This window comes from Cariama cristata, unplaced genomic scaffold (assembly GCF_000690535.1).
Source record: "Cariama cristata isolate BGI_N322 unplaced genomic scaffold, ASM69053v1 scaffold18536, whole genome shotgun sequence".
Classification (NCBI taxonomy): Eukaryota; Metazoa; Chordata; class Aves; order Cariamiformes; family Cariamidae; genus Cariama; species Cariama cristata.
In genome coordinates this window covers 31,125-43,471 of record NW_009624031.1, presented here as the reverse complement: position 1 = coordinate 43,471, position 12,347 = coordinate 31,125, and the positions used below count along the sequence as shown (strand labels likewise).

Below are 12,347 nucleotides of genomic sequence, written 5' to 3'. Positions count from 1 at the left end.
TACTGCAACCCTCCCAGTGCAACAGAGGAGTGTTAGAGGAGGAGAAATGGAGACAATGTTCTTATTTCAAATTAATTCTCCGCTGGAGTCAAGGTAAGCCTATTACATACTAGAACGCTCAGCCCAGCTTTTTTCCCTAACAAGTTGGTATGGAGTGATTGCTAATAATACTCTTGTTAGTCATTCCACTGTGGGGTGGCATCATAAGAACGGCACTGCGTGTGATATCCACTTGTTAGCTGGAGTGTCCCAAAATGAAAGAAGAATACAGATCTGCAAAGATGAAATCATTCAAAGGAAGTAAAGCACTTTATAAAATTTATGAAAGGCTGTCAGACTTAAGTACTCACACAGAAAGTCCGAGAAAAATAAAATTCTCACAGAGCAAGATTTCATAATTAAAGGTTTTTTTTTATTTCTTCACTTTTTCCTTAATACAAAGCTTTGGCATCAGCAAATTTTATGAAAAAATAGAATGTACTAAATAATTGCTTGTGCTGCATGATCGATAAATGATGCATAAAAATAGGTGTCTCCCTCCAAGGCAATCGGCTGGAAAGCATTTCTTCAATACCATTCTGCTCTGTGGGGCAGAAAAAAAAAAGGAACAAAATATTTATATTAAAGTTAATACTGCCAATACTAAAAAAAAAAAAATAAATCCTGTAAAAGTAAGTTAGTGAGAAATGACTAATTATACAAGGCTAGAACATTAAAAGAGGTCTGTACTCCTTACATCATTCTTACATCTACCAGTAAAACAGCCAGGACAGCAAGAGGTTTGAGCTCTTCCAAACTTTTGAGGAAACTCCATCTGCTACTGAAAACTTCCTCTAAGGGGTGCTATCCAACATCTGGGCTTTCTAGACTTTAAAATAGTTATACAGTAATTTCTGACTGTTCCCTAAGAAGCAAAGCAAAATGTGCTTCTTTTGCTCCTTTAAATCATTACCTAAATAATTTAATAGTAATAGTGCATGAATATTATGAGACTAAGAGAAAGCAGCTGGCTTCTTATTTTCTTATCACTTAGACAATGTTTACTTTTACCAGAAACTATTTAAAAATGCCTCTGTGTGTGTATATATACATACACATAAACATATATATACACACACACAGAGTTAGATATGTATATACACACACAACTCCAGAACTATTGCTCTAAATAAATGTTTAAGCTGCAGCAAGGATACAGGAAAAAAAAAAGGATCAGGACCTGTTTCTAGGTGAGTTTTAATGCACAATATTTGGCACCTTTACCTGCATCAGTACATTACATGGCCTCATTCTTGCTACTGTTGTTTTCTGATAAGAACTACCCCTCAGCTTCTTCTTAAAACACTACCATCACAAATGTAGGGTATGCCAACATTGCTTTTTATATGGAGAACAGCAAAAAAAGCAGGTATGCCGTTACAACATTTAATGGAAATTGCAGCGAGAGGGAGCTGCCATATATTTGGCATGATATTCGGCACAGGAAATGCTTTGTCTGGCACTGGGGAACATAAGGTGGCGATAAAAAAATAAATCTAAGCATTAATGTCATATATACACATTTTAAACTGTCTAAAATGAGTAGTTGAACCTAGCAGCACTTGTGGACGCTGCCTGGGTCCCAAAGGATTCAGCTGAAAAGCTGTTGAGGTTAAAGGCTACAGCTAGGTACCTCAGTTACCCAAGTAAGTGATTTTTGACAGCTCTGGTTTCTGCGGTTGCTAGTTTTCTTCAGTCTGCCTCAAAGTATACACTTGGCTACGCTTGCACATATTTGTTCCTATCACTGGGGAAAGGAGCTCTCCTTGTATCAGCACGCCCTTTGTTTGTACTAAGGGAACATCACTGTGAAAACACTTTGCTGGAGGCCCTAACTCCTTGCCAACATGAAGGAGCTTGTCCTTTCAGTAAATATAGACCCAGATCCAACTGAGGACTGAGCAAAAGACAAAAAAAAAAAGAGTTGCAAGGCAAGGCAGAAATGCAACTGCTATCAGTGCTCACATCTGGATGATACCACATGGGCTACATTCCTTTGTCTTCCTCCTAATGATGTGGAAATGCCCAGAAATGCAGACATTCCCATTTCACAACTCATCTTGCTCCATGCTTTCCCAAGCTATTTTTCAGTACAGATTAACTATGTTCAGCTACAGCTATGTTGCCAAGTTGCTGATTGATAGTTGCAATTTCAAGATTCTGGCAAAATGGAAAAAAAAAAATAACCAGGAGACTTGATAAGGCTATTTGAAGTCCTAAAACTTTTCTCCATTAAGCCCTTCTGGAATTAACATCTGAAAAAAGGAGGAAAGGAAGATTTGCAAATTACTGGTAATCAAAGGTCCCTGATGACCAAAACCTCTAAGAACTTATTATGGACCCTCCTAAAGAAGGTTAGCTTGAGGCTGTCTAAAATTTTACACTGGGGCCTACTAGACATGTTTCCATCTTGGTGAGAAGGACACCTTATACTTTTCAAACAGCAATAAAAGTAAAAAAAGCATATCTTTTATGAAAAATGTGTTTATAAAGCTACATTTCCAGGCTGCACAGGAGACTGCCTTTGAATCTCACCCCACTTTTGGCAAGAGATCAACACATTAATGGAAAGTCAGCTGTGTCAAGATGTTCAGAGACAAAGAAATATGCTGACACTTTCCCTCTCTGAATAAATAAATTATGATTAAATATGTATCGTGAGCCCAGATATTCTGTACACTTAAATGAAAATAGCTAGATGTACCTAGTTAATATATCTGCAGAACAGATTTATACTTGCCCACACATAGAACTATAAAAAAAAAGACTGAAAGTCATGTGCTAGAGTAATTTCTTGTCCAGTCTGTCTGAAGGGAGGCATTGGTGGTGTTTATAAAAATTAAGAAAGCGTGGATGTCTTTAAGCAGTTCTTTGACTGCAATTCTTAAGCAGACTAAAACAAGAGGTCAGAAGACTGGTCTGCTCTCTACACTTGAGAGAAGAAACAGTAGTGTATTCATTGCTTTCATCTCTCCCTCTCCTAAGAGCAAAAAGGGAGTTTTCTATTTAAATACCTTTTTTCTTAGCTGAAAGTGTGCCAACGAGGAATACAGATTTTTTTTTTTAAATTAAATTTGACTATGAAATTGTGGTGAAAACTGTCAAAGGTAACTAATGGTAGTAAGTTTTGGCTCTGACAGGCAAATTTTGAACATAGGGATTTAATGGCAGAAATAAAATGTTTACCTAGACCATTGATCAAAAACTGAATATAAATATTCTCTTTTTTCCCTGGTCCATGTTTCAACTTAGCAAGGAGATTTCCTTGGACAACCCAGCTAAATATAAATTAAGAGGGACTTTACATGTTACCCTGGAACCTAGTGTTAACAGAGACTTACATTTGAGAAAAGCAGAAAAGGCATTTGATTCTTCAAAATGGCATTTTTCCCCTTCTCTGTTCTCTTGGTATTTGTTCCCAATGTTGTCTGTGACACACACCCACCAGAAATATATAGAAACATCTGAATATTTACTTACTCATTAGCATTCAAGCTAGCTGTGGCTTTGATGATCATGTAGCAGAGTGTAAGGGCACTGAGGAGGCCAAAACTGGCAATAATAAACCATTCTTCTGTTGACAAAGGAAAGGGAGGAAATCACTCGTGGGAGAAGGCTTATGTCAAAGCGATGCCAATATTTCCCTCAAACACCACTGGCAGAAGGCAAGAGGCTTCTAAGCCATGACTGGCACCAGGAGGTGAAGCAGAAGGAGGTTAGCCACAGAGTTACTGACTGGAGAAGGCTAGCAAAGAACAAGTGGAGAGAGGTGTGGAAAAAAAGCATGGCACAACAATATTTCCTGGCTGAACCCAAGGGTTAGTGATAAAGAAGGATTAATTAACAATGTAAAGTGAAATGCAGGAACAAGGGAAAATGTAATGAAAACTCTGTCCACCCCCAGGTCAGAAGGAAGACTGTCAGGGTTGGTTTAGATTTGCTGAGATGCAGATCTTCACATAAGCATACCCAATATACTTTCACACTTAACTTGTGTCTTCGCCCCCTCCCTCCTGAATAAATGCTATAGTGTTACTTAAAAAAAAAAAAAGGATTGCTTGTTCAACAGTAAAACATAACTAGAGTTTTCCATTTAATAGACAAGAATACAACATGGAAAAATAATTTCAACATTAGTGTATGCATACAGACACATAAAAAAAGTAGTATGAAAAAGGCTACTAAAGAACATTCACTATTCAAAGTTTTCCCGCCTCTCAACAGTAAAACATAACTAGAGTTTTCCATTTAATAGACAAGAATACAACATGGAAAAATAATTTCAACATTACTGTATGCATACAGACACATTAAAAAAAGAAGTAGTATGAAAAAGGCTACTAAAGAATATTCACTATTCAAAGTTCTCCCGCCTCAAGATTAATTTGGCATATAGTAATAGTCTGGAATACAAACACTTTTGCTGAATATAGCTTTTGGTTTAACTCTCATGCATCAAAGAATGCACATATCAACCATAAAATCCAAACATTTGAACAGTCTTTTCTAAAGATTTATTTTATAAACAATGTCAGAATGAACTGTTGCTGATTATTTCTGTTTTACCCTGCCATTAAATCTGTGCAAGAGTAGTATTACAGTTGGAAACAGACAGGAAAAATACCTTCTGTAAAACCAATTGGTAAAAAGTTTTAGTTAAACTCCAGAGTTTTCCCACCCCTGACAAAGAAAGCAGCACATCAACAGATTTGCTCTGTGTTCAGTAGAGCTGAACACAAGATGAATCAGATGTCAACCACTGTATGACAAAGTGACTTCCTGGCTTTGTAAAGAATCTAGATTTCGTATGTGGATTTTTCCTTCTCAGATCAGGACGCTTCTGGATATGGACTATGCATTTCATAAGATGAGATTTTTTTTAACGAGGTATTTACTTTGCTACAGCGTCTAAAGAAACACTCTAGTGGACTGCATCTGTTACATTGCCTCTTATACATATATTAGTGGCAGATTGTCATAAAGTTCAAAATCTGGATCACAGATGCAAATAAGCAAAATACAAAGAGAAGATTAGACTGTTGTACTGCATGGGTTCCACTTTTGCAATTCAGCCAGAAAAAAACAACAGTTCATGCATCAAATTGAGACTGTGCAGCATATGGAAAAACGATGAAATTCCACACATATTGTATTCATTACAGTGTTATTATACATAAAAACCCTAGGTAAAATCCAGTGAGTAGAAATTTCCCATGCTGTTCTTACAGATAAGAGCTTGCAAGCAGTGCAGCAACAGTTTTCTGATGTCATACAACACTCGGACAATACTGAAATGTTAGTACATCAAGTACTTTATTTTTGTTAATTCACAAATTTTCTAAGTAAAAACCATCTACTAAGAGATGTCAGAATTCCAGTAGTGATGTTCTCAGGGGGAAAAAAGGTCTGCACAAACAGTAATCAGTTAAAATATTTGTATTTGTATAAATAATTGCATGTAAAGTATTCAGAAGGGTAAATAATGTTTCTGGCAATCCAGATTCTCAGACTGGTTACCAAATTCAGGACGGTTATTTTGTTGCTATTTTAGTTCATCCAGTGTTCTTTGCATGCAGATCTAAATGAATATACCATTAATAATGAAAGTGTTGACACTGTCCTACCTAGAGTAATTGGTTTCAGTACGGAGCGTATGCCTCTTACAGAGGTACTGAGGTCACCTTTGTCCCTGCAGGGAAATCTTTCACTGTGGCCCTGCAGCACAGAGCTACAGCAGAGCAAGTGTCACATACCAGGAAAACCATAGAAAGGTACTGGAATCCAAAGTAAACTTACTTGTCACAGCAATGTTGATCTCTCCTGACCTTGGTGTTAGCTCCCCGTCCTGTGGAAGCTGTGACATCCCAGAGGTGCGCAGGGGCTCCAGGCTGAGAGAGCTGTCATTGGCAAAATCGCCGAGCGCTGATCGCCTGCTAGCTGGCTGGCCTCTGGTGAGCCTTTCCATGTCAAAGGCTACGTTATCTGTACATGGCACGTTTGGCTAGAAAAAAAAGCAATTCCACATTACAACAGTGAATATTGTACATGGAGCAAGCTTATAAATTGAGGAAAGCCACACATACATACTTTATTCAGCCGCTATGCCTGTCCTCAGATCACACAGGAGAGAAACACATGAATTAGCAAGGTCTATCCAAAGCTGCTCCTCCAGTCCACCTTAAAGAGGTGGAGGAAGAAGCCGAAAAAAGGATTAAGATTCAAGAGAGGGAATCAAATATGCTTGTACCATTGCCTATGCCTGTATGGTTTATCACCATGAACAATGATGACAGGCACCAAATGCTACTGTACCCTCCTCTAAAAATGCAGGTATGTTATTAATTGCAAAACCAGGTCATCCTCAATATATATGCAACTATTTCTTAGAAAATGTGCAAATTTGCAACTGACACAGCTGAAACTGGAGGCTTGATTATTCTCACTGGTTTGATTCAAAAGCTGCTTTAGACAGTATCTTCATATGCTCTTCTCTTTCTTCCTGAAATTTCTTCTGAAAAGAGCATTGCTCCCACTTTGTATTTTTTCCTCATACAGGAAAGATTAAAAAAATCCTCTTTGAGGTTCTTCACTTCTATCCCTTTGTGAACTGGTCAACAAAAGCAGTCCTCAGGGATCCCATGAGCTGCTTGAGGAAAACTTGCTGGCCTCAGCTAGGGCATGGCTTTTAATGTGCAAACAAATTTAAGAGTGTCTACAGAGACCACAACAAGAACACGAGATTTACAGAGTAAAATTAACAGACGGTTTGAAAGAAGTTGAGAAAAGGGAAGATTAGAGAGAACCTAGTAGGATTCCAGTAGATAAGAAATTGTTATAAATGCAAATGTAACAATACATTCTCAATGACCAACCACGGAAAGGAACAGCAACAATAACAAATCAGCTCTATCAGTAGCAAAGAAATTGGTAAAAAACCCCAAACACTTTCTGAGTAAGGGTATTTGGAACACCCTTCCCCCTTTCTCCTCTACAATTACTCCTCCCATTCTCTGTCTCAGACATGGGAAGAAGAAGAGCTCACAACAGTGCCAACTTACCACAATTCCCAGTGCCTTCAAAATGTTCAGTTTACACATTGGACATGTACAGTGCTCACTAAGCCATGGATCCACACAGGCTTTGTGGAAAACATGCCTAGAAGAAAAGACAAGGCATGTATATAATTTGCAAACAATTCTATTTTATACAATGAAAGTTATTTTAGCAAACTTTGAGAGAGTTTCTTTTTTTAAGCCAGCAGAACAAATTCTAGAATTGCAAGTATTCTGTGCTGATTGCAATAAGAAAAAAGTCAAAAACTCTTGCTTGTTGTTGCCACCCTTTACTAATAGCTCGACTAAGAAGAAACACTTAAAAGTAAGATGATTTTTTTCCTCCCCTTTTATTGCAGATACGAGTATGCACATGGGCAGAATAACTAGGGTAGCCAAGTCCTCCCCATAACTTTGTGTAATGTCTTATCTCAATTTCTTCGTAGAACCTGTCCATAAATTGGGTAGGAAGTGCACAGATCCACCAGCAGTCAATTTTATTCAAAAGTCAGTGCAACCAACCCAAACACTTATGTTTGATTTTGAAAGGGCTTTTATAACCATCTAAGTGAAAAGGCGGCTTTTCCCACAATTGGTATTTCTTGACATCAGGAAGCAAAACATGTCCATAATCATATAATGGTCATTAAAAAAAAAGAACAATCTTTCAAAGAGGAAAAGGCAAACTGGACTTCTGCTTTCACAGCAGGGAACTCTGCAATAGAGAACAGTCTGAATTGCCACCTACATTGCATACAAAATCTTAGTCTCATACATGAATATAAGTGTAACTGTGTTGGGATCGATACAAACCAACAAAACAAGTAAGGACCACAGAGACCAAAACAACGTATCTGAATTAAAGGAAATGTCCTTTTGGTTTTCAAAAGGCAAAGAATGTTTCAGAGCATGTTCATGACAGAAATGGCTATCACTAGACTTTCTACACAACAGAGCTTTAGCAAGTACTCGGAATAACCTAGTCTGAGTAACTGCCTATGATATGAATCCTGATCTGTCATGTCCAGCGGCACTGACTGCAGAGCAAAAAGCCAGTAACAGCCGGCACACTCGAACACGACAGACTGGTGATCATGACAAAGATCAGCAATTACAAGGGCTGCCCAGCCAGCGAAGAGCTGCGCTCTGAAACCAGCAGGTGAAGGGGCAGTGGCAGAACAAGGAGTTCTTGCCATCTATTTGAGGCACCAGCATGGTCTGTAAGAGATCATGCATGCCCCCAAGGCAGCATCAAGTTGAGATGCTCTCCATCCCCTCCTTTCACAGGTTATACTTGCTCCTGTATGCCTCAGTAAGCTCATCATGGGATCTGGGATTTCTTTGCTCCCTATCCCTTGGGATTTTAAAACCAGAGACCAAATGAGGCATGTTACTACTTTAAATCTCTGGAAAGTGGCCTGAAAGAAAGGCCTCCTGAAATTGCTAACATGGAAAAACACAGTATATAATTATGTTTTGTCTATGGCTACTGAGACTGATGGAGGGATTAAAGTATATCAACACAATTAGGTTCCAGTCAGCTACAATTATGTATCTTACCCGTACTAACTAAAGATGCATAGACTTACAGAGTATAATATAGTCAACAGAAGATGGACAGGGAGCAAAAGAACTTTTGCTTATCTACATCCCAGATACTACAGGAATAGAAACTTACAGAATCTCAGCGAGTCACTTTGCTGGTCTGTCCTTTAGCAATATGGCAATCATGAAAACAGGATATGTATAGAGCTTACTGTTCAAATAATTGCACAAAATACAGACTCACTTCTATTACTATTAGGTCTTAATGCATACTCTTTATTATTCACAAAACTACAGGAAACAATGTTTTGAAATCGTGAGTGACAGAAAATGGTTTGAAATCTTCTGAAATATATAGAGATGCCATTTTCCGATGTTAGGGAAATCATGGCTTTCAGTTGCTTATGTTTCCTTTAAGTCTCTGAAGTTTGTTTTTTTATAGTAGGACAAACCTGAAAATCTAGTATTTTGGGAAACAGCAGACAACAAGACTCCACTGAAGTATGAAAACAGCTTTAATATATCATTATCGGCTAATCAGTGCTGTGGAAGCACTCAGATCAAGTGAAGCAGGCAACTGATATGGATGCCAACATGCATCCACTAAATATTATGAGCTATTTTAAAAAGTCATTAGCAGTTTGATATAGTTCAAATGCACCAAGACAGCTCAACTATTTTTGTGACCTCTTAATTCTTTGCTTTTAGTACCTAAACCTTCAAGGATGTTTATTAACGTGTTTCAAAAAAGCGCAGATCTCCAAAGGTTATTTATTGATTTAGATCAGCATGGTTCTGCCTACTACTTAGGCAGTTTATCCGCTCCTTAAAAAGCTTGCTGATACCATCATCACGGCTCAGGCTCTGTCTGGATTTCTCTGCTTGCCAAAGTTAAAAAGCAGTTATACAGCAATGAAGACAGTAAACACATGAATTATTTTAGAAACTCAGTCTGACAAAGTAAGCCCTTGCATTTTCTGCTACCATAAACCTTCACCATCTTCATATTTCTGTCACTTATTTTCCAAGACCATAAATCTAAAGAGTTCCTAGCAAGTTGCTCTAGGTCACAGCAGCTGATGACTTTCCCCTAGGAGCCACACACCAGGGAGTCAAGTGTGACACAGCTTTTGCTGCTTCTCCAGCCTCGGGGCGGGAGGAAGCACGGCTGGCAGCCAGGTTGGTAGCACTGAAGGAGTCTCCCATGTGGGCATAACTCCAAACAGGCGACCTGCAGGTATTTTTCCACTCTGTCAGCATACCCAAGCCAGTTGCCCTCCAGTTGTAATAAACACTGTAATGTCGACTCTGTTGTACAACACAGCTTCTTTGCAGCATTTCACAGAGAAAAAGCGAGTTAGAAACCTCTTTTGGTGGTGTAATGCCTCCAAATTTGCATGTCACACAAGGAGAAGGGTTTGAACGAGTCTACAAGTGCTATTTCCCAAAAGCTCACAACACTTCCCTGCTCTCAGTGCAGCATCCCATCAACAGGACCTGACCAACGTCCTACTGCAAAGTAGCACCTTTGGCTACTGCTGGAGGTAGCTGCTCCTCTCACCCTGGGGTACAAACCTCCCAGCTGGGCTGGCAAGCAGCACACAGGTCCTTCCTGCCCTGCTGCTGGCAGCCCTCTACAGCTAGCACAGCTGAGGAGAGATGTCTGGCCTGCTGCGGTGGGGAGGAAGGTGTCGTATCTGCCCCCTGCAGCAGGCAATGTCAGGGGAAAGCAGCCTTGGTGCTTTCCACAAATACGTAGTATTGCTGGGGATGGGGGTGGGAAGGGAAGAGAGATTGCCCTCTCAAGCAGCTAGCAGAGAAAATGGGGGTTGTGCAGAGGCATTGCAGTAAGAAGAAAGGATAGCATTGAGATATTGTCTTAATATGCTCTTAAAAAAAAAAACCAAAACAGTTATTTGCAGCAGGACAGGATCAAACAGATGAAAATCTGCCTTAGTCACTTTTCTCACTTTCCCCCTTCTTGCTCAGTAACGGAATTAAGAATTTGGCTCACAAGCCATTTATTTTAACATATTCACTACTCCTTTAATTCTCTTCCTACCTTGTAAATTCCTTCCTTCCCAGGCCATCTTTCTGCCCTTTCCAAGGTCACTCTCTCAGCTTTTCTCTAACCTGTCACTTTGCTCTCTTCTTCCCTTATCTCTCACTAGTCCTTCACACTACCCTCTCCTGATCACTTTTCACCTCATGCCTGTTCATCTCAAGATACAGTGGTGTGATGGCAGAGTAAAACTATCTGAATGAAGAGAATTGTCCATGAGGTCTGTCTTTTGCTAGAATCATTCTGACATTTGTTTACTCTGTTTAACTTACATAATGATATTCACAAAAGACAGAGATTCTCAGGCTTGTAAGCCTAAGATAGACAGCTGCCGTATCCCTCTGTACACTAAAAGCTATAGCTATGTCCATAGGCTGCAGGTACTGAATATATTTCTCTCTGAAGCACAGAATGAGTGATGGAAATTCAACTGTATTGTTTGCAATAATTTTCACATTAGATTATTTTTTAAACGGCCACAGTTTCCCATCTGCCACAAACTTCACATCACAAATATGGTGTTTCACTACAGAATTTTAGGTGCAACTTGCACAGCTAATGGTAAGTTTTGCCTGCTGTGTGTCAGCCCAGACCAGACTCCTCTCTGCTGAGGCACAGAGGGACAGACCACACTTAACTGCAGAGAACAATTGTGGTACCAAAGGGAAATGCTACTTTTAAATTGACGAAGGCAGCAAGGATGTCTTATGTCAGTGATTCCTACTGTCTAATGATTATAGCTTCCTCAACAGGCACAGTAAGAAAAACTACTAGCCTTTCATTTGCTTCCTCTTGGTCAAGACTTTTTCTCATAGTTTTCTTGCAATTTATTTTCTCATCTGGCTGAAAGACTCCCTTGTAGGGGTTTTTATTTATTTATTTAAACTAATTTTGCATGTTGCACTAAAATGAGAGGTTGAAGTATCAGGAAGTAGAAAGTGATTAAAAGTCCAAAACAAGATTTGGGGAGAAGCATCTCAGATGCTGAAGACTAGAAAATCTTACATGCAATCTGAAATTTATTTGGCTCATCTCTGCAGATACTGGTTGGCTCTTCATCTACAAATATAAAAATGTCTTGTGGAAAGTATCTATCTCAATGTTTCCATCTAGCCAAGACAGTTTTGCACTCAATTCAACGCTGAGCTGCAGCAGATGAAAAGTGAGATTTAAAAACAGAAGTAGAAAGGGAACACAAAAGTTGTCATACAGCCTTCGGCAGGAATGTAATCTGAGCCTTCAGTGTCTTTACAGTCTTGTGAAAAACAGAACAGAAAAGGATCTACACAAGAGCCTTGATATCTCCTTTACATGGGAGATTGCACTGGGGGAGGTTGTGCTGAGATAGCAGTCAGGTGCACCTTCATCCAGCTCCCTGAAGCAGCTGTAACTACCTCGAGAGCAGGGAACTTACTCTCTGCAGGACTGCAGCTCAAAGGTGTCTGAAGGAAATGGACTTAGAAGAATAATTTTTTTTTAATTAAAAAAAATAATCTATGATCATCCTGGTTAAATGGTCTGTATCATACCTGCTGACACCAGCAACATATCCACTTCTTGGACAGCGGTGGTTGTTTAACTAAGGAAGTTGACTTTTAGTCCCAACTCTTCCTTTTGCTTAGTGCGAGAAGATGCTTTCCTACCAGATG

At 39.2% G+C, this 12,347-nt stretch overlaps 1 protein-coding gene across 2 annotated transcripts in view; it reads right to left on the bottom strand.

Annotated features, from left to right (window-relative positions):
- Window positions 1-390: 390 nt before the first annotated feature.
- Window positions 391-12,347, bottom strand: part of RNF130 (ring finger protein 130) — a 43,075-nt gene continuing 31,118 nt past the window's right edge. The window contains exons 6-9 of one of the 2 annotated variants that reach the window (XM_009703021.1): window positions 7,098-7,194; window positions 5,836-6,040; window positions 3,520-3,613; window positions 391-583 (exon numbers count right to left, since the gene is read on the bottom strand). In XM_009703021.1, the coding sequence (XP_009701323.1) occupies window positions 568-583; window positions 3,520-3,613; window positions 5,836-6,040; window positions 7,098-7,194 (412 nt within the window). In that variant the 3' untranslated portion in view covers window positions 391-567. Of the gene's footprint in view, window positions 584-3,515; window positions 3,614-5,835; window positions 6,041-7,097; window positions 7,195-12,347 lie in introns of both variants that reach the window. The other variant, XM_009703022.1, reaches the window with a different exon arrangement.